The following is a 16,364-nucleotide window of genomic DNA, read 5'->3' as shown; positions in this document are numbered from 1 at the left end:
CTAAGCAAAGAAGGGAAGGCAGAAAGGTGGAAGGAGTATGTAGGTACTTGAGGACAATATTATGGAAATGGAAGAGGATGTAGATGAAGATGAAATGGGAGATAAGATACTGCGTGAAGAGTTTGACAGAGCACTGAAAGACCTCGGTCGAAACAAGGCCCCCGGAGTAGACAACATTCCATTAGAACTACTGATGGCCTTGGGAGAGCCAGTCATGACAAAACTCTACCATCTGGTGAGCAAGATGTATGAGACAGGCGAAATACCCACAGACTTCAAGAAGAATATAATAATTCCAATCCCAAAGAAAGCAGGTGTTGACGGATGTGAAAATTACCGAACTATCAGTTTAATAAGTCACAGCTGCAAAATACTAACGCGAATTCTTTACAGACGAATGGAAAAACTGGTAGAAGCGGACCTCGGGGAAGATCAGTTTGGATTCCGTAGAAATGTTGGAACACGTGAGGCAATACTAACCTTACGACTTATCTTAGAAGAAAGATTAAGAAAAGGCAAACCTACGTTTCTAGCATTTGTAGACTTAGAGAAACCTTTTGACAATGTTAACTGGAATACTCTCTTTCAAATTCTGAAGGTGGCAGGGGTAAAATACAGGGAGCGAAAGGCTATTTACAATTTGTACAGAAACCAGATGGCAGTTATAAGAGTCGAGGGGCATGAAAGGGAAGCAGTGGTTGGGAAAGGAGTGAGACAGGGTTGTAGCCTCTCCCCGATGTTATTCAATCTGTATATTGAGCAAGCAGTAAAGGAAACAAAAGAAAAATTCGGAGTAGGTATTAAAATTCATGGAGAAGAAGTAAAAACTTTGAGGTTCGGCGATGACATTGTAATTCTGTCAGAGACAGCAAAGGACTTGGAAGAGCAGTTGAATGGAATGGACAGTGTCTTGAAAGGAGGATATAAGATGAACATCAACAAAAGCAAAACGAGGATAATGGAATGTAGTCGAATTAAATCGGGTGATGCTGAGGGGATTAGATTAGGAAATGAGACACTTAAAGTAGTAAAGGAGTTTTGCTATTTAGGGAGTAAAATAACTGATGATGGTCGAAGTAGAGAGGATATAAAATGTAGACTGGCAATGGCAAGGAAATCGTTTCTGAAGAAGAGAAATTTGTTAACATCGAGTGTAGATTTAAGTGTCAGGAAGTCGTTTCTGAAAGTATTTGTATGGAGTATAGCCATATATGGAAGTGAAACATGGACGATAACCAGTAGCAGAGTTATGGGAATATTTTAGGTCATTGTGGAGAGGGGAGATGTGAGAAAGGAAATGCTAATGTAATCCACAATCAGCATTCCCAACACAACTTGCAATGTTTAGCTTCACCATGCAATTATGATAGAACTGTTGCTATGTTGTAGCAGCAATGCGAAAACATGACAGTCAACACAAAGTGTTCCAGACCAAGCCAATATACGACAAAGGGCTCCGGCTGCCATCTTTTATTGTGCCACTTGTAACTCAGCCTTGTCTTTTTTCATGTATTTCCAGTGTTCTGTATTCAGCAACAATATCAGTCACCAACCTTTTAAGTTGAAACATTGAGTCTCAAAGAATATGCTTCATCAGAATTTAGTAAACGGCTTTGGCTGGCAACTTGCTACATCACCCGACAGCCAGTACAGCCACCTCACCACACTAACATACTTTGTTTAGCTCACTACGTAATAAGCTTACAGACCTTAGTTTACAAAAAATTTGAAATTCCTAAACTACTGGCTCGTAAAGTATAAATGGACACAGAAGCTATAAATCAAAGTCGGTGCAAGAATTTCTTTCTTCTCCTCCTAAGTAGCAATTTTACAACTACTCATAAAATCAACTGACATAACCAAATTGCGAATCCATAAACAAACAAGAAATACATTTCAAAATTGTATGTCATATACTAGACCTATTATGAAAAAAAAGTGGGTTTTGCCACTAGAAATACTGTAGAGTACATAATTGAAAAGACTGTCACTTCTCCTAATGATGTACAAGGTAATGGAGCCTTTTCCTAACACACTACAGTCACAAATTATACCTTAAAACTTGCAATTTTGATGGTTCTTTCATTTGATGTTCACCTCGAAAATAAAAATTAAAACCTGCATGGTGAAATAAACAGAAAACTGTGAAATATGGCGAAAACTGCTGTATTACAACATCTCAGATATTTGTAACACATCGGATGTTCGTTTTTCACCTGCAAACAGTAGCTGCACAACATGCTGATGTCATGCTAAAACAGTGTCTTCTAACATATAAAATGATAAACAGCAAGCTTACGTGGCGGCTTGTTCTGAAATATGACTGCTGTGATTGGTGTATAGCACTTGGAGTGATCATGGCTTGTACATAAGTTTAATTTATATAGTTATACCTTGTAGTACGCCCCCTCCCATGAACCATATACCTTGCTGTTGGTGGGGAGGCTTGCGTGCCTCAGCGATACAGATAGCCGTACCGTAGATGCAACCACAACGGAGGGGTATCTGTTGAGAGACCAGACAAACGTTTGCTTCCTAAAGAGGGGCAGCAGCCTTTTCAGTAGTTGCAGGAGCAACAGTCTGGATGATTGACTGATCTGGCCTTGTAACACTAACCAAATCGGCCTTGCTGTGCTAGTACTGTGAACGGCTGAAAGCAAGCGGAAACTACAGCCGTAATTTTTCCCGAGGGCATGCAGCTTTACTGTATGGTTAAATGATGATGGCGTCCTCTTGGGTAAAATATTCCGGAGGTAAAATAGTCCCCAATTTGGATCTCCGGGCAGGGACTACTCAAGAGGACGTCGTTATCAGGAGAAAGAAAACTGGCGTTCTATGGATCGGAGTGTGGAATGTCAGATCCCTTAATCGGGCAGGTAGGTTAGAAAATTTAAAAAGGGAAATGGATACGTTAAAGTTAGATATAGTGGGAATTAGTGAAGTTTGGTGGCAGGAGGAACAAGGCTTTTGGTCAGGTGAATACAGGGTTATAAATACAAAATCAAATAGGGGCAATGTAGGAGTAGGTTTAATAATGAATAAAAAATAGGAGTATGGGTAAGCTACTACAAACAGCATAGTGAACGCATTTATTGTGGCCAAGATAGACACGAAGCCCGCACCTACTACAGTAGTACAAGTTTATATGCCAACTAGCTCTGCAGATGACGAAGAAATTGAAGAAATGTATGATGAGATAAAAGAAATTATTCAGATAGTGAAGGGAGAGGCTTGTCTCACTAGGGGTAAGATAGATACTGCCTACAGGAAAATTAAAGAGACATTTGGAGAGAAGAGAACCACTTGTATGAATATCAAGAGCTCAGATGGCAACCCAGTTCTAAGCAAAGAAGGGAAGGCAGAAAGGTGGAAGGAGTATATAGAGGGTTTATACAAGGGCAATGTACTTGAGGACAATATTATGGAAATGGAAGAGGATGTAGATGAAGATGAAATGGGAGATACGATACTGCATGAAGAGTTTGACAAAGCACTGAAAGACCTGAGTCGAAACAAGGCCCCCGGAGTAGACAACATTCCATTAGAACTACTGATGGCCTTGGGAGAGCCAGTCATGACAAAACTCTACCATCTGGTGAGCAAGATGTATGAGACAGGCGAAATACCCACAGACTTCAAGAAGAATATAATAATTCCAATCCCAAAGAAAGCAGGTGTTGACGGATGTGAGAATTACCGAACTATCAGTTTAATAAGTCACAGCTGCAAAATACTAACGCGAATTCTTTACAGACGAATGGAAAAATTGGTAGAAGCGGACCTCGAGGAAGATCAGTTTGGATTCCGTAGAAATGTTGGAACACGTGAGGCAATACTAACCTTACGACTTATCTCAGAAGAAAGATTAAGAAAAGGCAAACCTACGTTTCTAGCATTTGTAGACTTAGAGAAAGCTTTTGACAACGTTAACTGGAATACTCTCTTTCAAATTCTGAAGGTGGCAGGGGTAAAATACAGGGAGCGAAAGGCTATTTACAATTTGTACAGAAACCAGATGGCAGTTATAAGAGTCGAGGGGCATGAAAGGGAAGCAGTGGTTGGGAAAGGAGTGAGACAGGGTTGTAGCCTCTCCCCGATGTTATTCAATCTGTATATTGAGCAAGCAGTAAAGGAAACAAAAGAAAAATTCGGAGTAGGTATTAAAATTCATGGAGAAGAAGTAAAAACTTTGAGGTTCGGCGATGACATTGTAATTCTGTCAGAGACAGCAAAGGACTTGGAAGAGCAGTTGAACGGAATGGACAGTGTCTTGAAAGGAGGATATAAGATGAACATCAACAAAAGCAAAACGAGGATAATGGAATGTAGTCAAATTATATCGGGTGATGCTGAGGGGATTAGATTAGGAAATGAGACACTTAAAGTAGTAAAGGAGTTTTGCTATTTAGGGAGTAAAATAACTGATGATGGTCGAAGTAGAGAGGATATAAAATGTAGACTGGCAATGGCAAGGAAATCGTTTCTGAAGAAGAGAAATTTGTTAACATCGAGTATAGATTTAAGTGTCAGGAAGTCGTTTCTGAAAGTATTTGTATGGAGTATAGCCATATATGGAAGTGAAACATGGACGATAACCAGTTTGGACAAGAAGAGAATAGAAGCTTTCGAAATGTGGTGCTACAGAAGAATGCTGAAGATAAGGTGGGTAGATCACGTAACTAATGAGGAGGTATTGAATAGGATTGGGGAGAAGAGAAGTTTGTGGCACAACTTGACTAGAAGAAGGGATCGGTTGGTAGGACATGTTTTGAGGCATCAAGGGATCACAAATTTAGCATTGGAGGGCAGCGTGGAGGGTAAAAATCGTAGAGGGAGACCAAGAGATGAATACACTAAGCAGATTCAGAAGGATGTAAGTTGCGGTAGGTACTGGGAGATGAAGAAGCTTGCACAGGATAGAGTAGCATGGAGAGCTGCATCAAACCAGTCTCAGGACTGAAGACCACAACAACAAACAACAAGGGAGACGAAAATTTAATAGTCATGTGTGACTGGAATTCGGTAGTAGGAAAGGGTAGAGAAGGAAACGTACTAGGTGAATATGGATTGTGGCTAAGAAATGAAAGAGAAAGCCGCCTGGTAGAATTTTGCGCAGAGCGTAACTTAATCATAGCTAACACTTGGTTCAAGAATCATAAAAGAAGGTTGTATACATGGAAGAAGCCTGGGGATACTGACAGGTTTCAGATAGATTATATAATGGTAAGACATAGATTTAGGAACCAGGTTTTAAATTGTAAGACATTTCCAGGGGCAGATGTGGACTCTGACCACAATCTATTAGTTATGAACTGCAGATTAAAACTGAAGAAACTGCAAAAAGGTGAGAATTTAAGGAGATGGGACCTGGATAAACTGAAAGAACCAGAGGTTGTACAGAGTTTCAGGGAGAGCATAAGGGAACAATTTACAGGAATGGGGGAAAGAAATACAGTAGAAGAAGAATGGGTAGCTTTGAAAGATGAAGTAGTGAACGCAGCAGAGGATCAAGTATGTAAAAAGACGAGGGCTAGTAGAAATCCTTGGGTGACAGAAGAAATATTGAATTTAATTGATGATAGAAGAAAATATAAAAATGCAGTAAACGAAGCAGGCAAAAAGGAATACAAATGTCTCAAAAATGAGATTGACAGGGAGTGCAAAATGGCTAAGCGGGCATGGCTGGAGGACAAATGTAAGGATGTAGAGGCTTATCTCACTAGGGGTAAGATACATACTGCCTACAGGAAAATTAATGAAACCTTTGGAGAAAAGAGAAGCACTTGTATGAATATCAAGAGCTCAGATGGAAACCCAGTTCTAAGCAAAGAAGGGAAAGCAGAAAGGTGGAAGGAGTATATAGAGCGTTTATACAAGGGCAAGGTATTAAAATCCATGGAAAAGAAATAAAAACTTTAAGGTTCGCCGATGACATTGTAATTCTGTCAGAGACAGCAAAGGACTTGGAAGAGCAGTTGAAGGGAATGGACAGTATCTTGAAAGGAGGGTATAAGATGAGTATCAACAAAAGCAAAACGAGGATAATGGAATGTAGTCGACTTAACTCGGGTAATGCTGAGGGAATTAGATTAGGGAATGAGACACTTAAAGTAGTAAAGGAGTTTTCTATTTGGGGAGCAAAATAACTGATGATGGTCGAAGTAGGGAGGATATAAAATGTAGACTGGCAATGGCAAGGAAAGCGTTTCTGAAGAAGAGAAATTTGTTAAAATCGAGTATAGATTTAAGTGTCAGGAAGTCGTTTCTGAGAGTATTTGTATGGAGTGTAGCCATGTATGGAAGTGAAACATGGACGATAAATATTTCAGACAAGAAGAGAATAGAAGCTTTCAAAATGTGGTGCTACAGAAGGATGCTGAAGATTAGGTGGGTAGATCACATAACTAATGAGGAGGCATTGAATAGAATTGGGGAGAAGAGAAGTTTGTGGCACAACTTGACTAGAAGAAGGGATCGGTTGGTAGGACATGTTTTGAGGCATCAAGGGATCACTAATTTAGTGTTGGAGGGCAGTGTGGAGGGTAAAAATCGTAGAGGGAGACCAAGAGATGAATACACTAAGCAGATTCAGAAGGATATAGGCTGCAGTACGAAGTGGGAGATGAAGCAGCTTGTACACAGGACAGAGTAGCATGGAGAGCTGCATCAAACCAGTCTCACGACTGAAGACCGCAACAACAACCTTGTATGCCCTACTCTACTGTGTATTAATTTTACATACAGTAGTTTCTGATTGGAGTCTCTCTACAGAGTCTGGAACGTATCAAGGCTGCAGCCAACATAAGCTATTCTGTCTGCTATAGTCATCACCACAATTAACAGCAAAAATAATCAGTTATTGATAATATAATGTAAACAGCCAGATATAGAAATTTACTCACCAAGTGGCAGCACGGGAACACACACACAAAAGGATTGAACTTTCACAAGCCTTTGGAGCCAGTGGCTCCTTCTTTTGGTAGAAGAGTTGAAGGGAAAGGAAGTGGCTAAAGGAAAAAGAGTGGAGAGGTTTAGAGAAAAGGGTACAGCTCATAAGAGTCACCCAGAACCCCAGTTCAGGGGAGACTTTCCGGATGGGATAAGAAGGAAAGACTAATTGTTGGGAACTACACCAGACGAGATTTGAAAATGTGAGAGATTAAAGGTGGAAGGTCTCCCACCTTTAAGCTCTCAGGCTTCCAAATGTGGGTGGAAGACAAGCATTAGTGAAGATTGAGACCAGAAGGATTTCAGGACTGAAAGCTTATCTTGGAGTGACTGTTTCCAGTTACTTTGTTTAAAGAGTTTCTCGGGCAGTGGCAGGGGAGGGGTCTAAATAACACACTAAAACTGATGTTGACAAGCATGTTGTGCCAAACAGCACTTTCTACAGTGTTATCAACATTACCCCTAGGCTCAGTTTGGCAATAGACTTTCATATTGGTTGGTGGCACTACTCATGTAGAAATCTGTGCAGACCTTTCAGTAGAATTGGTATACCCGATACAATTGCTTTTATAGGTGATGCTATCTATAATGGTATGAGATGTACTGGTGACAGTACTGTAATAGAGTGTGCTGTAGGCGGCCACCTCTTGCACCAGAGACTTTCACATGAATGTGATCCATATTATATTGGTTGTGAGCAGAAGTGAAATAAAATTAGATTTTTGTCTAGGATGGGTGGAATAACATTTTGGGAATCATAATGGAAGCTTACTATGTAAGATATTTGATGTCTTTATGTTGTTTCAATGACAGGTGGTATTGGGTAAGGGTTTTGGAAGAGGGTTGGATGCTCTTATTGGCTGATAGGTTTTGGTGGTTTGGGTAATAGAACCAGGAGAAATATGTATGTGGACCATGTGAGGAGAGTAGTAATCTTCTCAGAAGGCTCAGTACATATACAGCTATAAACATTCTCTGCAAAACAGTGGAAAATGCATGTCAGAGAGTATTTAGCATGGTACAACATATTATTTTTTCTTCCTGTTCCAATTACGTACCAGATGTTTGAAATGCAGATTATTTGTATAACAAGAAAAAAGAAGAGTTTTAAATAGTGCTTTATTCAAAGTATACTCCATCATTTCTTATGTATTTTTCCCATCTTTCGGGCAATTTGTGAATACCATGCAACTAAAAATTTTACCCTTTTGCTGCGAACCATTCATCGAGCCATTTTTTCACATTTTCATATAAACCAAAGTACTGCTCAGTAAGTGCATGACACATCAATGCAAACAAGTGGTAATCGGAAGTAGCCAAGTCTGATGAGTAAGTCGCATGGTGTAGAACTTCCCAGCCAAGCACTTCCAATGTGTTGCAAACCAGTTTTGCCATATGTTAAGGAATATTGTCATGAAGAAAAATGACTGTGTTACCTCTGTCAGTATTGTGGCCTTTTTCAAGCAGCAAATGGTTCAAGTTGGTCAATTGTTGTTGGTAACATTTTGTATTAACCATTTCCCACAATTAGTGTTAACCATTTCCCCAGATTTTAACAGCTCATTGTAGAGTACATCCCTCTGGTCCCACCAAACACAGAGCGTTGTCTTTCTGCAAAAGTGATTCGGTCTTACAGTCAATGAGAAACAGTCAATGAGAAAGGTGTGCCTGGGGCTACCCATGATTTTTTGCACTTGGAGTTCTCAAAATAAATCCAATTTTCTTCCCCTTTAACTATACGATGCAAAAATGATTTCCTTTTGTACCAAGCGAACAAAATGTCACATATATTTTTGCGCTTTTCCATTTTCCTGCCATTCAGCTCATATGGTATCCACCTGCTGGTCTTCTGAACCTTTCTCATTTCTTGTAGATGATTGGAAAGAGCTTGTTGACGAAAGCTCAGTTGCTCGGTGAGTTGTTTTTGTGTTTGAGAATCTTCAACAATGCCTCAAATTCCACATCTTCATGTTTTTTGGCAGTTTTCCACGTTCCTTGTCTTGCAGCATCAAAGTCACCATTTTTTAAATGCCGAAACCATCACTCACACGTATCTTGTGATGGAAGTAATCAGTATGATTCAGCAGCAGTTTTCTAAAAATGGAAACAAAAAATAAATGATTTTTGCGAATGCTCTTTGTTCAGTATAAATTTTGACACATTGGACACTACAACACAACGCTATGCAGACACTTTTCCAGTTTATATCTCATGCATGTATGACACTTGTTGATGACACAACAAAATGGAGCAGTGTTAAATCTTTATAGCACAAACTACATTGGTGCCAAATCTGTTGTTGAAATCCGAATTTCACACTTACACACCTGGTATGTGGTGTGGCTATAGTACCTGTAGACTGTGTAATTATTCTAACCTTGCCGTTACTGCCTCTACAGTGGCATTATGTAGGGGCATATACAATAGTTCTAGATTGTTTGAATCCTTCACTTAAGACTGGTCTCGAAACTCTTTAAGTAGGCTTTTGTGGGATAATTGTTGAATGTCTACAAGCGACTGCCAATTTGGGTTTTTCAGCACTTCCTTGGTGCTCTCACACAAGTCAGACATAGCTGTGACCATTCATGCCACCCTTCATTGTATATGTTCTGTCTCCCCTGTTAATCATACTTGGATAATATTCTTAGAGGGCTCGCACGAGGATTTTGCAAACAGTCTTTCTTGTGGACTGACTGACCTTTGTTAGTATTCTGCCAGTGAACCAAAATCTACCACTTGCCTTACCTACAGTTATTGAGCATATAGCCATGACATTCTATACTCCTGAAAATTGGTAAACATAGGTATTTGTGTGAGCCAGCTGATTCCAGTTGTGACTCATTATTGTTATAGTCATTGAATATTTATTTTCTGTATTTTGTGGAGTGCTTAAGTTTACATTTCTGAACATTTAAACCAAGTTTCCAATCTTTGCATCACTTTCAAATTTTTTAAAGGTATGATTGAATATTTCTGCAGCTTTTTTCAGACATACTCCATCGTAGATAACTGTATCATCTGAAGTAGTTCTTGTGTTGCCATTAATACTTTCTGGAAGGTCATCAATATAATGAATGAACACTCTTCCCTGTTACCTGTGGAGGGCTCTCCATCAAAGATGATGTACTGCATCCTCTCTACCAAGAAACCTACAGTGCAGTAATAGACACTTTTTGTGATGCCATATTTGTGTGCTCACAGTAATTGCTGTTGTTATTGTATCAAGTCAAATTCTTTTCAGAAGTCGAGAAATACTGCATCCATATAATGGTCTTGACCTATGGCTTTTAGAGTGTCATGAAAGAAAATTGCAAGTTTCATTTTGCAAGGTCATTATTTTTTGAATCTGTCCTGGTTGCCTGGGGGAGGCCATTTATTTTGAAAGACCTCATAATGTTTAAGCTTAGAATCTGCTCTAGTGTTTTGCAAATCATTTCTGCTGCCATTCTTGTAGGCAGGCGTGTTTGGTGTTTTCTTGCAGTCACAGCGAACAATGTTTTGTTCAAAGGATCTGCAATATACTGTGATTAAAATGGGAGCTAACTCAGCTGTAAATTGTGTTCAGAATGTGACAGGGATTGAATCACCATGGAGCCATGTTCGATTTCAGTGATTTTAAGTGTTTTGCAACACCACTGACACCATCTATATCTCTCGTCCTTATAATAGTGTGAGGATTAAACTGGGGCACTACTCCTATATCTTCCTTAGTAAAGGAAGAAGTGAAAATGGAATACAGCATTTATGCTTTTGCTTTTATACCCTCAGTTTCAGTTTCTATGTTTTGTGAGTGTTTGGTTACTAATTTTGAGTTTTGTGAGAGTCCTTTTTCAATAATATTCTGCTATGGTAGTCACTGAAGGGTTACACATTGCCTTGTTGATAGCCAAATTATGTTTCATTCAGCATCTCTTTACATAAAGCCATATGAATAGTTTTACACCCATTATGCGGAAGTTGCTGTTTCTTTGAAGTTTCTTTACAGGTACTGTACACTGTGGACAAGCCCTCCTTTAGTGAACAGTGCTGTTAGGTATGTACTGAACCAGAGCATGCTCAGTCATTCTTTAACTTGAGCCACAGATCTTCTACATGCTCCTACCCAGATGTAAATACTTTGAGCTCCTCTTTGGGATGTGATTTGACTGCTTCTTACTGTACTGACTAAACATCTAAATCTACCTATTTGTTTTGGCTGCAATAATCATTGTTGTTAGAGCTGTTTCATTAGTCACTGATACTAGTTTCTATAAAGGCAGGTATGTTTGTTGTCATTATATTTCCATCATGAATGGGCTCCAGAACTATCTGTTCCGGCTAGTTGTCAGAGTAGGCATTTAGTAATGTTTTGCAAAATGTCTTGTCACACATACCATTTACAAAACCATAATCAGCCTAGTTGACTGCTTGAAGACTGAAGTCTCCTCCAGTAATAACAAAAGGTGACAAAGGAAGAAAAGGGCTCAGAGACCAAGACTCTCACAACTGTTGGGTCCCTCTCATCCTAGAGTCTACATCACTCGTCTCTACTTTCAACCTATGCCGACATATCATTCTCTCCTCCTTGAGGAAGAAACTGTTAGTTCTGGAAACTAGACTAGTGTATGTGTGTGTTCTTCTGTAAGTGTCTATCAACAGTACTAATTATTTCATCTGAAGGTAAATACTGTTGAGCAGTTCTGTCTCACAGCAATATAATTTTGTCACTTTTCTGTAAGTTTTGCAGAATGTAATAAATGACTCTTACATGTTCATAAGAGCCTGTAAGCTCCACTTTTCACAGTTGTAATTTTTTTCTGTTTTTAAATTTATTTTTGACTTATTGTAAGGAGATATAGTTAAGAAAGTTCTATGCTGCCAGAAATATTCAGTTATAAACAAAGTATTACAGTTTCAATGGAGATACAAAGTTTTCACTATGTTTTAATTTACACTAATGGCAAGTTGCAACAGCATTATGTGAATGAATGTGTCTAGATTTAAAAACCACAAGAATCTCACTGAAATGTTTATTACATAGGACATACACTCAGTATGCTGTAGTAGTCCAAGCTTTCAACAAAGTCGGTGCTGGCCCAATGTCAGAAGAAGTGCGTCAGTACACAGCTGAGGGCATCCCAGAGCAACCACCTCAGGATACGACCTGCACCACTCTCACCTCCCAGACAATCAGAGTGTCGTGGGTGTCTCCACCACTCAGCACTGTGAATGGAGTCATTAAGGGATACAAGGTTGTTTATGGCCCCAGTGATAGCTGGTACGGTGAGTAAAGACTTTATTTTATTCATTCATTTATTCTTTGTGCTACATAGATCCTGTCAAGAAGGACAACCTTGGAATGAGTTGAGCATACATTGAAATTAGGATTTGAGTTTTTGTGGTTTGATTTTGAATTGTGTGAGGTTTTAGTTTTTCAAGGTTTTGAGAATTTTGGGGCTCATGTTTTTTATATATAGATTCTGAGTCCAAACAGTTAAGAAAGGATTTTTTTCCTTTTAAAATTCTGGCATTGCATTAGAAAACCAGTTTTTTATAGTAATGTGATAGCTATAGAAGTGAAAAAAATGAGTTCTATTAATTTCATAGATTTTCGATGTAATCAAAAATTTCTTAAACCTCTTAGTAATGGAGGTATATGAACATGAATGAGATTTTCACTCTGCAGCGGAGTGTGCGCTGATATGAAATTTCCTGGCAGATTAAAACTGTGTGCCCGACCGAGACTCGAACTCGAGCACTTGCCCACGAAAGGCAAAGGTCCCGAGTTCGAGTCTCGGTCGGGCACACAGTTTTAATCTGCCAGGAAGTTTCGTATATGAACATACTCGTACATGTTCTTAAAAACCTACAAACATTATTGCAAGAGGTTGTTTTTGTTTTCTGTAATATGTCACAAATATTTTTGAGGTGATGATATTGTTCTCCACAGCCTTTCCAAGGCATGAAGCCTCCGTGGTATTCACCTACTGCTTGCTCTAGTTTTTTTTTTTTTTTTTTTTTTTTTTATCTTCATCAGTATCTCCACTGTATAGCAACTACCATTTTTCATAATATTGTTGCTTAATCTTGCTATATAAAATGAATCTTTGATGAATAAATTACTCATACTAATGAATATTCAGGATGGTTGCTACACACCATATAGCGAAGATGCTAAGACACAGATAGTCACGTCAAAAAGACTGTCAGAAAATGAGCTTTTGGTCAACAAGGCCTTTGTCAAAAACAGACAATGTACACACACACACACACACACACACACACACACACACACACACACACACAATCAGAATGTAATTCACACACACACATGACCACAGTCTCTGGAAGCTGAAGCCAGAATGCGAGTAGCAGTGCATGATGGGAGAGGCAGCTGAGTTGTGGGATTAAGGAGGCTGGGGTGAGGAGGGGGGAGGGATAACAGGGTAGGGATGGGGGACGGCAAAGTGCTGCTTGTGGGAGCATACAGGGATGAGGTGGAGAGAGAGGGTAAGACAGCTAGGTGGAGGGGTAGGACAGCTAGGTGCAGTTGGGAGGTTAGACAGGGGAGAGGGCAGGGCAGGGGAGAGAGGGGGTAGCGAAAAACAAGAGAACTAAAAACAATGAATGCATTGGTGGAATAGAGGGCTGTTTACTGTTGGAATGGGAATAAGGAAGGGGCTACATGGGTAAGGGCAACGACTAATGAAGGTCGAGGCCAGGAGGGTTATGGGAACGCAGGCTATATTGCAGGGGAGCTGCCATCTATGCAGAAAACCTGGTGTTGGTGGGAGGGATCCATATGGCACAGGCTGTCAAGCAGTCACTGAAATGAAGAATGTCACGTTGGATGGCATACTTAACAATGGGGCGGTCCAGGCGTTTCTCGGCCTCAGTTTGTCGATGGCCATTCATGTGGACAGACAGCTTGTTGGTTGTCATGCCCACACAGAAAGCAGCATAGTGGCTGCAGCTTAGCTTGTAGATCACATGACTGATTTCACAGTTAGCCGTTTTTAAAGAACTACTCTCATTGTCCCAGTCCCTACTGTGAAAATAATTTTTCGATACCAACCAGAGACCGATGCTGAACCCTGCATCACTCAGTTCACTCCTCTATCCAACTGTGATCAGCCCCCACTGCTGCAAATCGACCCATCTTAATGGTCCAGAATTTATTAACCTCAAACCTTGCCTCACCGTCATTCCCCAAATCACTCAACATGCAAACTAACCCTATATCCACAGAAAAAACTGCAAACCACCAACTGAAAACTTATTTTGAATTTAAAATCTTAACTGCTGACGAAGGTTCCACTATTGTTGTTTTCAAATGCAAGCATTAGCTAGCAGAAGGACTCTGCCAGTTGTCAGATTCATCCACGTACAAACTCTGCCATATTGACTCCATTTCAAAAATCCAGCAGGGTCTCCAAATCCTTAAGCCCATCCGAGAACCTCTCCCCAGAGTCCATCTCTCTTCTCACCGCTACTAGTTCATACACTCCTACCTTCTACGTGCTTCCGAAAGTCCGTAAATCCGACCACCTGAGACGCCCCATTGTTGCTGGTTACTGTGACCCCACTGAGAGAGTACCTGCTCTCATAGACCGACACCTTCAGCCTCTTACCCGGAAGCTACCCTCCTTTACAAAATATACCGAGCATTTTCTCCACCGACTCTCCACAGCCTGTCACTGTCGATGCCATCTCCCTTTATGCTGACATCCCTCACGCCCACGGACTTACCTCTATTGAGCACTACGTTTCCCAGTGCTCGACGGATTCCAAACCGACAATCTCCTCCGTAGTCGGAACGACCGACTATACTGTCAGCCACAATTACTCCCCCTTTGAAGGCATCACACCTGCAAACAGATCAGAGGTACGGCTACGGATACCCACACGGCACCGTCCTGTGCCGACCTATTCGTGGGCCACCTAGAGGAATCCTTCCTAAACACCCACAATCCCAAACACATCACCTGGTTTAGATTCACTGATGACAACTTTGTGAACTAGTTCTTCCAGAACCTCAACATCTTCTCCCCCATTCGCTTCATACAGTCCTACTTGACCCGAGAAGCCCCTACTCGATGCAGCGAGCCACCTTCCTCAATGTCGACCTCCGTCTCAAAGGTGACTACATCAGTACCGCTGTCCGTATCAAACCTACCGACAACCGGCAATACCTCCACTTCCAAGCTGCCACCTATTTCGTACCGAGAAGTCCCTTCCGTACAGCCTAGCCACCCTCGGCTGTCACATCTGTAGTCTCGAGCGGTCATTCTCGAAATATACTGAGGGTCTAACTGAAACCTTCACGAGCTCAGTACCGTGCAGGACTTCAGCGAGTGAATTACATTCTCCACCAGAGTTTCGACTTCTTCTCGTCGTGCCGTGAAATGAGAAATGTCGTACCCACTATCATTCCTACCCCTCCCACAACGGTATTCCGCCACCCACTGAACCCACACAATATCCTCGTCCGTACTTACACAATCCCTGGTCCCAACCCCTCGCCTCACTGCTCGTATCCCTGTAATAGACCTAAATGCAAGCGAGACCTGTCCCATACATCCTCCCACCACCACCTACTCCACACCGGTCACAAACATCACCTAACGCACAAAGGCAGGGCTACCTGTGAAACCAGTCACGATCTAAAAGCTGTGCTGCATCCTGTGTGGGCGTGACGAAAGCTGTGTGTCCACACGATGCCCCCGACAAACTGAGACGGAGAAACACTTGAACCGACCCGTTGCCGAGTATGCCACCCAACACAGTTTCCCTTATTTCAATGACTGCTTCATTGCTTGTGCCATACGGATCCTTCCCACCAACACCAGCTTTTCTGAACTGCGCAGGGTGGAACTGTCCCTGCAGTATATCCTACCTTCCCGTAACACTCCTGGTCCTATGTTCGTTCGCGTTTGTCCGTACCCATCTAATCCCTTCCCTGTTCCCATTCCGGCACTAGAAAGCCCTCTATTTCACCAACACATCCTCTTATCTTTTTACTTCTCTCCTTTTCCATTGCTCCCCCCTCACCCTCCGTCTAACCTCTCGACTGCATCTAGCTGTCCTACCCTCTCTCCACCTCACCCCTGTACTCTCCCACAAGCAGCACTTTACCATACCCCACCCCTACCCTACTGTACCTCCCTTTCCCCACCCCAGGCCCCTCCTTATTCTGACCACCCAGTAGTTTCTCCCATCATGTGGTACTGCTAACTGACTTCAGCTGCCAGAGACTGTGGTCATGTGTGTGTGAGTTGCATTTGTGTGTATGTGTGTGTGTTTGTGTGTGCGTGTTGTCTGTTTTCAATGATGGCCTTGCTGACTGAAAGCCACTTTCTGATCCAACTGTCTTTTTGTTATACCTATCTGCGACTCGGCGCGTCCGCTATATGTCGAGTAGCAACTATCTTTTTCAC

The 16,364-nt window shown here is 41.2% G+C and overlaps 1 protein-coding gene across 1 annotated transcript in view; it reads left to right on the top strand.

Moving 5' to 3' along the window:
• LOC126195428 (Down syndrome cell adhesion molecule-like protein Dscam2) overlaps positions 1 to 16,364 on the top strand; it is an 879,015-nt gene that overhangs the window by 728,753 nt on the left and 133,898 nt on the right. Inside the window, exon 22 of the mRNA XM_049934039.1 lies at positions 11,969 to 12,210. Within this exon, the coding sequence (XP_049789996.1) occupies positions 11,969 to 12,210 (242 nt within the window). The remainder of the gene's footprint in view (positions 1 to 11,968; positions 12,211 to 16,364) is intronic.

This window comes from Schistocerca nitens, chromosome 7 (genome assembly GCF_023898315.1).
Source record: "Schistocerca nitens isolate TAMUIC-IGC-003100 chromosome 7, iqSchNite1.1, whole genome shotgun sequence".
Taxonomy (NCBI): Eukaryota; Metazoa; Arthropoda; class Insecta; order Orthoptera; family Acrididae; genus Schistocerca; species Schistocerca nitens.
Note: the sequence above shows the minus strand (reverse complement) of the source record. Positions and strands in the feature narration are given on the sequence as shown.